A 13,559-nucleotide genomic window follows, 5' to 3' on the forward strand; every position below is an offset into this window, starting at 1 on the left:
AACATAAAGAATCAAATTGTTTCTTTGTTTTTTTAAATTTAATTTATTTTACAAATAAATTAATAATAATATTAATAATAATAACAACAAATTAGTGCTGTCAGCGTAAACGTCATTAGTTAAAATGACGTTAACGCTGACAGCACTAATTTGTTGTTCCAGAGAGCAAGCCAAACACTGGTCTAGAAAAGGACGATCTCTAGTAGTGCTGCACTACTAGTAGATTTTGTTTTAACCTCCTAGGACCTGGTGTCCACATATGTGGACATAACATTTATGAGACCAAAATACAAAATTTTGCTCTTCAAAAACCTGATATCCACTTATGAGGGAGGACATTACACTGCCCCTGTTCAATCGAACTTTAAAATGAATGTCCTCATATGTGGATCTCATTTTTTTGAGAAACAAAAAAAAGATAGTCCGAATCTGATGTCTTTGTTTTCACATTCATCGGATCCCAATCAACCCAAATGGCACAGAGAAATTAAAAATGCATGCCATGAAAGAGTTCAGGTCTTAGGATGTTAAAAATGTCCCTGCTGATGAGACCAGTGAATGTGGGGCGACGGTGGCAAGAAAAAACTCCCTCCTGGAGGAAGAAATCTTGGGAGGACCAGGCTCTCTGGGAGGACCCTTCCTCCTGAGGGCAATACTTACCAGTACTTGTCCTCCAGTGTGCGATGGTGGGCTGGGACGAGTGTTGTTTCTTCTCAGCATGATGATGACCTTCCTTCCATTTCCTGTTTCAGAACTGAGAATGAAGACAAAACTGGTTAACAAGGTAACAGGACATTTAAAAATTCTCTCACTTCAGGATGAGATGCTGTGTCTTCTTACGTTTCTCTTGTAAAACAGCATGTAGGCCGAGTGCTGCTGTTCCTCACAAGCTGCCGATCCGGTTGTGTGGAGCACCTGTGCGTCATTATAGGTGAGCCAGCGATCTGATGTAGAGTGCTGACTCTCCTCAGGATGGACAGAATTACAGATGTAGTGTCCTGAAATCACATTAAGACAAATGAATCCAACTTCTGGAAGTCAACTGATTCAAGCAAACAGTGATTTTGACTTAGTGCTTCTTAGAACATCAAAAGCTTTTGTGTGTGAGTCCTTCACTGAAAAGTAGAAAGTTTTCATTTTCTGTTTGTAACAAGTCTGTTGTTTTACCTGACTCTGTGCCTCCATAATGACTGATGATGCTGACAAGACTATAACAGCCACCACCCTGAGAAGGAACAAATCCAAAGAGTGTTAGTTTCATAAAGTCTCACATCAGAGCCATAATTAAGCTGATTTGCTGAGGCTACGTCCACACTAATGCGTTTTCATTTGAAAACACATCGTTTTCTCTCCGCTTTGACCTCCCGTCCACACTGAGACGGCGTTTTCCTCAAGGAAAAACACAGCATCTTGAAAACGCTCTCGAAAACGCACACATTTCAAAACGGAGTTGTCCCGTCGCAGTGTGGACACTCGAAAACGCAGACTTTCTAAAACGATGATGCATTTTAGTCATGTGATGCAGTCATGTGAGCAATTAAACAAAGATAGCCGAGTGCATTTTACAGCAGTTGTTTTGATTGCTCTCAACTTTGACAGCCCTAAAAAAGATTAATATCAGTTTGTACATGCTCCGGATAGCTTTTCTTCAAATTCTGTAATCCTCACTCACTTTTGCACATGCGCAGGACTGGAACGTAAGCGTTTTCGGCTGTTTCAATGCAGACGCACAACTATTTGAAAATGACTGAAAACGCTAGTGTGGACACGGAGTTTTCAAATCTATCAGGGCTAGTGTGGACGTAGCCTGAGACGTTCTGCAGTCTGTTTTTACCTGATTGGATGGCACCACCAAGTCCCTCTGCAGCCTGACGGGGTCATCCACCTTCTTAATGTTGTAGGTTTGTGTAAAGCCAAACCTCTTCAGATGCAAGATCAGGACTCTGGCAGAAAAGAAGAAAAAAAACACAAACAAGGTAGAAAATAAGAAGAATGAGTGTCAAACACAAACAGAAGATGGGAGAAAACGACTGCTCAAGTATTGTCTCGAAAAACTCTGATATTTGATGCGCCACAGTTTGGAAACCTGGTCAGTCGATCACTTCTGATGTGACCTTACTCACCTTGGCAGTGTATCAAAAGACGACTTCAGTTCTGAGGCCGTCCCTCCACAATCACAGCGAAATTCTATTTCTTGTTCCTGAACAACAGCACAGAGAAAACAGGCTTTATGGTAGAAAGAAATCTCAACATATGCACACACACATACGCACAAACACTAACAAAAAAGGTGTGTTAAGATCGCTGACACTACAACTCTATTGGAATTTGTGATCTTACCTTCAAGTATGTCTCTAACATGTTTATAATAGACCCCTCTGGAACAAGGTCAAGAGACAAGCTGGTGAAGTCCTCGTGCTGTGATGATTGGTGACCACAGCTACACATTTCAGGAGTAACGTAGTTAAAGTAAAGATCAGGTAGGTGGAAAAGAGGTATATGAAAACATTGCAACCAGCTCTGCGTTTCTGAAAGACAGGCTTACCTCTTGCATGTCCTCATGTTTTCCATTTTAAAAATGTGATGCTCTTCTACTGGGCAGGTATAACTTTGGCCCAGGAGAGCTGCGTTCCTCTCCAGGTGAGGTGCGAGCCTTTTGACCTCATTGAGGAACAATGTTAGGAATTCATGAGCGTCCTGAAAGAAAAGCAGAGAGATTTAAAACAGTACATCAAAATCAGAAGGTAAAGCAAAAAAACGAAATGTCCAAATAGCTGACGCACTTTCTGTGCACTGCCGGTGTATTCAGGAGCTTGACTGCTGAATGCCTTCTTAAAAGCTCTTAGGTGGTGATCTTTAAGGCCATAATCTGTTGACTCATGACAGTCCCTGACATCAATGAGCCTTCTGTAGAAAGGAAAGGGTAAACAGACATTTCTGCTGTTAGATCTCTTTGTTCTTCAGGTTTTTGAAGAAAGTAGAAGGTTGACGTAGCGCACCTTAAGAGCTGAGCTTCTGGATCTGTGCTCCACAAAACCTCCTGACGCCTGATGTCTCTTATGAACTCCTCAATGTTGAGGAGGCTCTGCAGGCAGGAGTTCATGTAGCAGGTGTTTCCGATGTTTGGAAACCTGACACACACGCACAACGTTTACAGTATCAGTGTAAAAGAATTCATTTTCTCCACTTTGACAAAGTGAGCTTTGGTCTTTGTGCACCACGTGTACTCACCCGAAGCAGTCTATAGTCCCAGTTTGACTTTCTATTATTTCTCCACCGCATGCTACACTGCTCCAAAAAGGTAAAAACACAAACACAAAATTAGGAAAGATGTCAGGATGCTGAGCAGTGTATGTGCATGGATGCATGAGCTTTGAAGTTGAAACATTTTGGAGGACGTCTTTCTCTTACCTGTTAAACACATGCTCCCATCCACTCTCTTGGTCCAGAAGCTCCATAATCCAAGTGTCCCAACTCAGGTCTGCTGGGATCGTTTCCGTGGTGCTTCTTACCTGATATAAATATATAGGACATAGCTGTGTGCCTCATTGCTCTTAATTGCTCTCATTTAACTGTGATGAGTAAATGCTTGATGACAGTGACTCTTTCCATAAAACATACCTTCCCGGATTTAAAAAGAGAGCAGCGAGACCTTTTTTGTGTCTTCACAGTGTTGCTCTCTGCCTCTGCATCGCTGTCAGTTTGCTGCAGAGGACGAACAAACATAAGTTTATTAAAAAGTACATTTTAAAGAGAATGTGTATTTCATATGTTTTGTGTAAAAGCAAACCGAGGAACAGCAGAAGATGTGTCTCCATTTTCTCTTCTTTTGGCCATTTTCAGGGTCAGCTGGTGTGGCAGCAACAGAAGCATCCGGGATGCTGATGAGGACAAAAGTGTAAATGTTGTGGAAATTTATAAGAAGGAGTACATTTTGCTAATACAGATTGCTAATAAAAGTGAATAACTGTAATGGAATACCAACATGAACAAAATCATGTATTCTATACATTTACACTCTACATTTTCAAACGCTAATCTCTGCATCCATATAAATAATAGACAAGACTAGAAGGAGTAAAAAAGATGTAAATACACAAGGTGGAAGAAAAATGCCAATAAAAGGGAAATAAAAGAGCTCCAACTCAACCACTGCTATAAATATCTCCAGCAGCATTAAAGAGTGGCGCATTTCTTTACCTCTGATGAGACGTAGAAGGAATTTCCTTCTCTGCCACGTTTTGTTTGTGTAATTTCTGTTTAGAAACAAGAAAAGCAACATCAGTAATGGCATAAAACAAACATACCAAGTGGGTCTCTCCATGAAAAGTGTCCAGTTAGAAAATTTGGTATTATTTCATATTATTTATCACTTTAGTGAGCTGTCAGCTCATGAAGCAGATATAGGAATATCTTTAAATAAAATAAAAACAATTTATTCATGCCTTAAATTGAGTTTTAAAGTTTGTCCTATGAGATACAAAATCCTTCATTTGGTTCTGATCAAAATTCAGTTTTTACAGAAATCATCCATGAAGCTTCAAAAATGCTTATTCACCATAAAAAATATTTAGAGAAACATCCTGCAAGTCTCTTCGAACTTACCTTTCTGTGAAAAAAAAACGTTTAAACATCTTTGAACTTAATTTGAGGACATGGCTGTGTGCTAAATTGCTCTTAATTCTTCTCATTTAACTGTGATGAGTAAATGCTTGATGACAGTGACTCTTTCCATAAAACATACCTTCCAGAATTTAAAAAGAAACCAGCGACACTTTTTTTGTGTCTTCACAGTGTTGCTCTCTGCCTCTGCATCGCTGTCAGTTTGCTGCAGAGGACGAACAAACATACGTTTATTAAAAAAGTAAAGTCACTTTAAATTAACAAGTGCAATTTAAAGAGAATGTGCATTTCATATGTTTTGTGTAAAAGCAAACCGAGGAACAGCAGAGGTGTCTCCATTTTCTCTTCTTTTGACCATTTTCAGTAACAGGAGCATCCGGGATGCTGATGAGGACAAAAGTGTAAATGTTATTTTTCAAAGTGCAAATTTTTAACAAGGAGTACATGCTGGAGATTGCAGATAAAAATTAATAACTGTAATGGAACAAAATCATGTATTTTGTACATTTACACTCTACATTTTCAAACGCTAATCTCTGAATCAATATAAATTATAGACAAGACTAGAAGTAGTAAAAAAGATGTAAATACAAAACACCAATAAAAGGGAAATAAAAGAGCTCCAACTCAACCACTGCTATAAATATCTCCAGCAGCATTAAAGACTGGCGCATTTCTTTACCTCTGATGAGACGTAGAAGGAATTTCCTTCTCTGCCACGTTTTGTTTGTGTGGTTTCTGTTTAGAAACAAGAAAACCAACATCAGTAATGGCATAAAACAAAGTATATGGTATGAAAATACAAAATCCTTCATTTGGATTCAAAATTCAGTTTTTACAGAAATCATCCAAGAAGCTTCCTTAAAAGTTTCAAAAATGCTTGTTTACCATAAGAAAATATTCATAGAAATGTGCTGCGAGTCTCTTCAAACTTACCTTTCTGTGAAAAAGAAGTTTAAACATCTTTGGACTTGATGTGATCGCAGCCAAAATCTCCTCAGCTTTGCAAAAGTTCAACTGAAAACAAGCAGTCAAAGGTTGTATATTTATAAACTTTCAGCATAGAACGTTCATACCCTGAACAGCAAACATCATCATTATGATGTATGGGGCAAATTTGCATATTTTGGAATGTATGCTCATTTGAACTGTATGGTGCTCGTCTCCAAGCAACTGCTACACAAAACAGGTCAAGTCAAGTGGCTTTTATTGTCATTTTAACCACGTGCAGAGGTGCTGTACAGAGTGAAACGAGACAGCGTTCCTCCGAGACCCTGGTGCTATATATGACATATACGGACAAACCCAGGACTACATAAAGTGCAGTGTGCATAAATTGCAAAAATAAACAAGACAAAACAGTGCAAAACGTGACAGAACAGGACGAAACAGACACAAGACAATGGAAATGTGCAAAATGCTGAGTATTGTGCAAAAGTAACTTGGTGTCTGTATGTATGTGTATGAGTGTGAGATACTGCAGACAAGTGCTTGGTAGTGGCGTGTGTGAAGGTGTGCGTGTGCCAGTGCAGTCACTGAGTGTTCAGGGGTCTGACGGCTTGTGGGAAGAAACTTTTCCGTAGTTTGGTAGCGAGGGCCCGGATGTTGTGGGACCTCTTTCCAGAAGGCAGCAGGGTGAAGAGTGTGTTTGAAGGCTGTGTGGGGTCCTCCAGCAAGCGGGTGTTATAAGGAGGGGAGAGGGGCTCCAATGACCTTCTTAGCTGCTCTCACAATCCGTTGTAGGGTACTGCGATCCAATATGCTGCAGTTACCATACCAGACAGTGATGCAGCTACTTAGGATGCTCTCATTAGTCCCACTGTAAAAGGTGGTGAGAATGGATGGTGGGAGATGGGCTTTCCTCAGCTTCTGCATGAAGTAGAGACGCTGCTGGGCCTTCTTGGTTATGGAGCTGGTGTTGAGGGAGCAGGAGTGGTTCTCCGCCAGGTGGACACCAAGAAATCTGGTGCTCTTGACGACGTCCACAGAGGATCCATTCATGTTAAGTGGGCAGTGATCCCACTGTGCTCTCCTGAAGTCAACAATCTCTTTTGTTTTGTCCACGTTCAGAGACAGGTTGTTGACTCTACACCTCTACAGATGGCCCGCAGTGCAACCCTTCAGCTTCCTAGTAGATGCACCTATATACAAATTTAAAGACCTAGGAGACTTACTTCTCGTCACAGAGTTGTAGCATTCACAACATTTTCAGAAAACTTGAACTCAAGGTCAAAGTCACTGATATTCAAACTGACCCCAGAACTTTAGTAAATGCACCAATGGCATCAATTCAAAATCCTGCCCCTCGTTCTCGACCAAGCTGAGTATACAATTATAAAACAATCATTTCCCATTTTTATTTCACTATCTGTAACTAAGACAAATAAACAGTATTTGGGACACAAGTCACTATTAAAGTGGTTAGTGAGACTCCACATCTGATAACAGTATAACACACTGCTTATTTATGTAAAATTGTCATCAATAAATGTGTTCAAAACCGAAGCTACACTGGCTTTAAAAGTTTTTGTTAACTCTGACTACCTGTCTGCTCTTACCTGTTTCTTTTGCTCTCTGCTGTCTTCATCCTCCATCCAACTCTACAGCTATGGTTAGGGATGACATGATGAAACTGAAGGATGTCTGGGCACCGAAAAAAGAAAAGAAGAGAGATTGGATTAGGCTGCAGCTGGCGTGCCATTCTCTCACTTCAGGATGAGATGCTGTGTCTTCTTACGTTAATCTTGTAAAACAGGATGCTGCTGTTCCTCACAAGCTGCAGATCCAGTTGTGTGCAGCACCTGTGCGTCATTATAGGTGAGCCAAGGATCTGATGTAGAGTGTGGACTCTCCTCAGGATGGACAGAATTACAGATGCAGCAGCTGTTTCCGATGTATGGAAACCTGACACACAAACAAAAGTTTACAGTATCAGTGTAAAATAATTCATTTTGTCCAGGTTGAGAAGGTGAGCTTTGGTCCTTGTGCACCACGTGTACTCACCTGAAGCCATCTCTGGTCTGAATTTTATTTTCCATTATTTATCCACCGCCCAAATGTTTCACTACGCTACTGCAAAAAGGTAAAAACACAAACACACAATTAGACGCTGAGCACTGGATGTGCATGTATGCTAGTGATGTGACGTTCTGTATTGAGGCTCCGAAGCTTGTGTCGAGTAATGGAGGGGGCGTTTCCGCGATGAGCGTATCGAGGCTTGCTTCATTTATGGGAGGAGCTGAAAATGATGACGTCCGAAGCCTCGCTGCCCGGCTGTACCACGTGACTGGTTCATGAAGTGGTTCGAACTTTGCTGCGAGATGTGACAGCGATACAAACCCCTCAGACTTCAATCAAAATGTAGGTGTTTGATGGAGAGCTGCGGTTAGTGAGAGTTGGAGACAGCTGGGAGGCAGTTTGGAGGTTTATGAGAGTGAGGAGAGAAACTCAGGAGAGAATGGAGCCAGCTAAGAAGAGGAGGATGTCCTCCCCTGTGTGGGAACATTTTGATCTTATTCCTCCCAACAAGGTATTTCTACAGAAGATGTATTTTCATAATACTGATGGTGCAATACAATTTAAGTTAAGCTGTATTTACTTTTGTACAAGGTGAAGTGTTTGCTATGTGCCAGGGAGCTGGGATATAACAACAACACCTCATCCATGCTTAGGCACTACAGAGCTTTGCATGAGAATAAGGGGAACACTGATTGTGGAGCAAGACCAGGTGAGCCATCAAATGCCATGATAATAATAGCATGCCGTAATGTTACTAAATGATATAACAATATTATACAACTGTAATAAGTTACGTGTGTGATATTTATATTTGTGCTTTGTTTTTATTGTCTTTCCTCAGGAGAACAATCTCAAATAGATGAAGACCTGGTTAGCATGGTGATTGAGGACTCCCAGCCATTTAGCATTGTGGAGGACAAAGGATTTATAAGATTTGTTAAATCATTAAATCCTAGCTATGTTCTCCCCACTAAAAAGGTCATAAAAGCAGTGAAAATTTAGTTTTTACTGAATAAAATATGGGCAGGACTGACGCCTCAGTGTGTAGCTGTCCATACCTCAACGTTACAAAAGCACAACCACTGTCCACACCCCAACCACACCTCACCTCACAGTAAATGATCATTTCCATTTTAAGCATTTCCAAATAATCATTTTCCATACTGCCAGTATAAATATACACAGTATACTGCATCACTACAATATACATGTTTTACACACTCCTTTTGTTGTTGACATTTACAGGCTGTGTGCAAAAGGCCACACTCTTCAAATTCATGCCAACTAATATTTTTACGTCCAGTAGGTGTCCTACTAGAGCAAATGAAGCTTCAAGAAGCTTTGCGCTGGGGTGAACCAATTGGATGAAAAGCTTCAGTGCTTCATCTGCCCATCACTAATGTATGCATGAGCTTTGAAGTTTAAACATTTTGGGGGACGTTATTCTCTTACTTGTTAAACACATGCTCCCATCCACTCTCTTGGTCCAGAAGCTCCATAATCCAAGTGTCCCAACTCAGGTCTGATGGCATTTTTTCAGTGGTGTTTTTAACCTCTTGGGAACTTTCACTACATTCCTTACTTGATGCAGAAAGAAGAAACGAGTCAGCGATGCATAGCAAGCACAACAAGACACCAAACAAATATTCTCTCTCTGGAGAACAGCATTCGACCACCAATGCTTATTTTGACCCGCAATTTGCCAAAGTATTAAAAGCACTTACCTGGGGTTGTCTGTAATTACACCCTGGGGACATTCTGGTTGTCCTGCTCGGGGGTAGATGACCTGCACTGGATCCTACGAACTTCCTGTTAGCTTATAGTGCATTAGCTAACAGGCATATTAGCTAAAACTGACTGAAGCTCAAACAGGCTAAAAACAACATAAATAAAACCCTCAAGGATTTATTTTGGTATAGCAGTTGAGGTGGTTAAGTTATCTGTGCCTTGATATCTCTCTTAGGCTGAAAACACGAAGGGTCCGACCCCCAATTCCTTTACTCATTGCTGTTAAAGTTAAGCTAACATAGCCTGTTTTGGGTCTCCAAGTTAGAAAACGTTACACCGATTAGAGTAAGACTCATGAGTTGAATTGTAGTTACGTTACAGCTTGATCCCCAGTTTTGGCACACAGTTGAGCATATTATTTAAAATCAAATTAAACAATATTAAAGTCAGTTTATGGTAAGGTAAATAATATTTTACATTTTTCTTCAGTCAGCTATGTTGTGTGAACAGGGTCTGCAGAACAGCTAGCCTATTTTGACACCTCATTGACTTTAACAGCACTAATCTTATTCCCTCCGGGGGGGTTTTCAGCACCGGGTCTTTTTTTTCTTATTGTAATGCAGTGTTAACTCTGTGTTGTGGTGTCTCTTCTGATTAGGGTTGCCAACTCCCTGAAAAATAAATAAGGGACACCTCGTGGCCAGGGCCGGGCAACCCAGTTGTCTTCACCATTCCCAGTGTGGTGAATTTTCTAGCTCTTTTTTTGTGTGTGAAATTATTTTTTTTAACCATTTGACTTGAAGTTGATTTAAGTAGATGCATATTCTATTCTTTGTGATATGAACACATGTGAAACAAATGATCATTTAGCCATTTATTTTTAGCTCAAAATGACAACATTACCACAATAAAACAGGTCTCTTTCTTAAACAGAAGCCTGTCATGCTTAACTTTTGAGAATATAAGTAAATCTTTCTTTAAAAGAACTCTGTCCTGCTTAACTTAAAATAATAGAAAACAATAGAAAGAAAAATATTCTTGTAACAGTGCACATTTAGTGCATTTAGTACAATTGGCTTCAGTTGAGGTATTATTTCAGCTTTTCTAATGGTAATCAGCTGCTCCTGTTTGTAAACCCGCTTGTTCCCATGATTACGCATCATAACTCATCATCATTATTCACCTATGTATTACTTTTATGTATTGATTACAACAAATAGATGACTATCTATCCTTGCAGTTGTTTATTACACAAAATAAATTATATTATCACACTTCTGGCCACATAGCGCTGATATTCACTGCACATGCCCATATTAACTTTTTCCAGCCAGGTGTTTTCCTTTTCCCATTCTTCCCTTTCTCTGAGGGGAACAAACATTGCTGCTCTAACGCTGGGCTCGCACTGTGCGATTTTTGGCCCATTTTGAGACGATTTTTGAGTCGTGCGACGGTTTTGGCGATCGGCCCGATTTTGGCCTTCATCGTGCGTCGTGTAGTATACGTGGGGTAACGAGAAGTGATTAACACCTCACGACCAGCTCCCGATCATCAATCGCTCGTGAGGGTCTCACCACAGCCGCTCACACTGCTCACGCGCAAACGTAAACGTTGGTGAAAAAGACGGCGCAGCACGGCTGTGCAGCGTGTGATCTGGACACAAGCGATGGAGGCACAACTTGTAGAACTTTGGAAAGCTCATCCGAGCCTTTTCGATGTGGCATCACAAAATGATCACGACCACAACAACCGTGAAAATAGTTGGATTTACACTGCTGCTCAATCACAGCTGCCTGATAAATGTTTTTCATTAGCAATTTAGCAAAGTTGGTGGTGGTGGTGTGTCTGTGTGAGTGAAAGACAGAGAGAGCGAGCGAGCGACAGATTTTCTGTTATAACCTTAATTTTATGGACGCACAGTGTGAGCTCTCAGGTCGCATCAGAGCATCGGGTCGTATAGTGTAAGACCTGCATCGTGACCTACCAACTTCTAACCCTGCGAGTCAATCGTGCAGTTTGAGCAGGAGCTGAATATCGTGACTGAAAAAAATCGCACAGTGTCTGCCCAGCTTTAGGTGTACTGTCGTCCGAGACTTGCACCGCAGTGTCGGCGTTTGTTTCCCTGTTGGCCATGCTTCTTTTTGTGGTCATCTGTTGTCTTCCGGTATTTTCTCCGCAAGCGACCTTTCCTCGACCAATGAGATGAGCGGTAATCTGAATTGTCATACACTTATTGTCATAAGTGTGCTGTCAGCTCATTGGTCACAAAGCAGGAGAGGGGCTGGGAATTATGTTTTCAAACAAAGCGTTAATTCCATTAAAAGTTATAGGCCACTTTTGATTCTCACTGTATTACGGGACAAAGTGCGTCCCTTATTAGCTCAATACGGGACGTGTACTTTTGTTTCGAAATACGGGACGATTCCGTATTTTAAGGGACGGTTGGCAACCCTACTTCTGATGTAATGTGTACACGCGGGTGGATGACCATGGAAAAGTCCGAACAAAAGGAGGATGAGGCTCATTATCAGCGTAGTTATGAACCCTGTAAACTACTAAACATTTTCAAAACTGAAATATGAAACTGAAACAAGCAAACTGTCACTGCACTAACTAAAACTGAGCTGGATTAAAAACAAAAAGTGAAATTACTTAGAATTAATTAGAAAATACTTGAGTACAATAACAGTATTATTGTCTCTGCTTTGGTCTCTTGACCACTAGATGGCAGCAAATGCATAGATTTCCATGACTCTGGCTTAAATAATTAAAAGGGCATTTTGCCCATTTCTTTTTTCTCGCATATCCTTATTTTTTTCTTTTCTTATTTTTTATCATAGCTGGGCATCCCTATTTCCTTTAAAACATTTCAAATCCATATTCATATGCTTTCACTCAATTTTAGGGCAGAATATATTACAGCTGTTTTTTATTTCTTCTTCAATATTTACATTGGGGGGGGGATTTGAGTTTTGAAACTGGTGAAATCTCCACACAAATAATTTAGTTTTTGGCTATTTCCTGTTACTGTTGCTCCTGTGTAAGTTCAAGTAAGTTCAAGTGATGTTCTTGTGTATGAATTTATAATGCACTCACACACACACATACTCTGCTGGTGGCCTGAGCATCACTGCTCAGTATGTGGGTGGTCTTGCCAGGTGGAGGAGAGAGCGATTAACACCAGGCCTGCCCAAAGGGAAAAGAAGGAGCGAGGGAGAGAAAATAAGAGACGTAAGACGAGATAGACATCTGTCTGCCAGATGTGCTGGGAATAAAGAAGTTAGTTTATGAAATAGACAGAAGGGAATGAAAAGGGTTTTGGTCATGGCACTCACTGACAACTGTGTTGGCTGTGACTGAAATAATACTTATTCTGTCTGTGATTCATGTTCAGTTGCTCTTTCTAAATTTCCTGTGTGTGTGTGTTTGGTCTTTCTTGTCTGTCATCTTGTTATATTCATAACACAAAGACAGCCACGTACTCACTAACACTTGCTCTCTTTCCATCTCTTCTGCTGTTCGTGCAGACTGCAATTACAGCCTACAGTATAAACCAGTGATGACCACCTGTCAAAACATGTCCAGTAAATGTGTGTCTGTTAGGAAGGTGTTGAGGGGAGGGAATGAAACAGGTTTTACATACAGAGGAACAAAATACTGGTTCCAAGTATAAAGTCATTTCTTTGCATTATTTAATAGCCACTAAAAATACTCTAAAATTTTTATTGTTGAGAACTTACACTACATGGATAAAAGTAATGGGCCACACCTCTCAATCTTTGAATTCAGGTGTTTTTAGTCTGCTTTTACAAACATTAGTGAAAGACTAAAGAGCTCACTGAATTGGACTGCGTTGCTGTTATAGGATGTCGCTACAGGAATTCCTCTGGCATTAATATCAGTATAAGAAGGTGTTTTCAGGGTAATGAAAATGTACTCAAAAGAAAGTTTCATTTGCACAACTTTTAAAAAATTTCATTTCATTTATTGAAACTAATGAACTCGTTTCAAATCAAATACTCTTTTTTTCCCCTTGAATTTGAAGCCCAACTTTGAAACAAACATGTCATACTTTCCTTCCCTGATTTGCAGTGTTTGGTTTCTTTATTTGGTGATCTTATAGAAGTATTACATGATATTTGCAAATTCTTCCTTTGAGGTTCAGCTTTTGGTTGAGCGTCTTTTCTTTT

General features: G+C 40.3%; 1 protein-coding gene across 3 annotated transcripts; it reads right to left on the reverse strand.

The window, feature by feature from the left end:
• Positions 1 to 459: 459 nt before the first annotated feature.
• On the reverse strand, positions 460 to 10,018 carry LOC309708632 (ubiquitin carboxyl-terminal hydrolase 46-like). Of its 3 annotated transcripts, none has more exons than XM_082536851.1 (23): positions 9,366 to 10,018; positions 9,094 to 9,218; positions 7,627 to 7,695; positions 7,361 to 7,527; positions 7,182 to 7,266; positions 5,560 to 5,640; positions 5,306 to 5,361; positions 4,938 to 5,007; positions 4,745 to 4,828; positions 4,201 to 4,256; positions 3,791 to 3,881; positions 3,622 to 3,705; positions 3,412 to 3,512; positions 3,232 to 3,288; positions 3,000 to 3,131; positions 2,784 to 2,907; positions 2,546 to 2,697; positions 2,341 to 2,440; positions 2,124 to 2,200; positions 1,835 to 1,943; positions 1,168 to 1,225; positions 841 to 998; positions 460 to 754 (listed from the first exon to the last, which is right to left on the reverse strand). In XM_082536851.1, the coding sequence occupies exons 5-23, from the start codon at positions 7,215 to 7,217 to the stop codon at positions 749 to 751; spliced, it is 1,632 nt and encodes a 543-aa protein (XP_082392977.1). In that variant the 5' UTR covers positions 7,218 to 7,266; positions 7,361 to 7,527; positions 7,627 to 7,695; positions 9,094 to 9,218; positions 9,366 to 10,018; the 3' UTR covers positions 460 to 748. The 3 variants fall into 3 exon arrangements, with proteins under 3 accessions (XP_082392977.1, XP_082392976.1, XP_082392978.1); XM_082536850.1 differs by having other exon boundaries at positions 9,094 to 9,222; XM_082536852.1 differs by lacking the exons at positions 4,745 to 4,828; positions 4,938 to 5,007; positions 5,306 to 5,361 and having other exon boundaries at positions 461 to 754; positions 9,094 to 9,222.
• Positions 10,019 to 13,559: the final 3,541 nt, after the last annotated feature.

Source organism: Aulonocara stuartgranti (genome assembly GCF_965226115.1).
Source record: "Aulonocara stuartgranti genome assembly, chromosome: 6".
In the NCBI taxonomy this organism is placed as follows: domain Eukaryota; kingdom Metazoa; phylum Chordata; class Actinopteri; order Cichliformes; family Cichlidae; genus Aulonocara; species Aulonocara stuartgranti.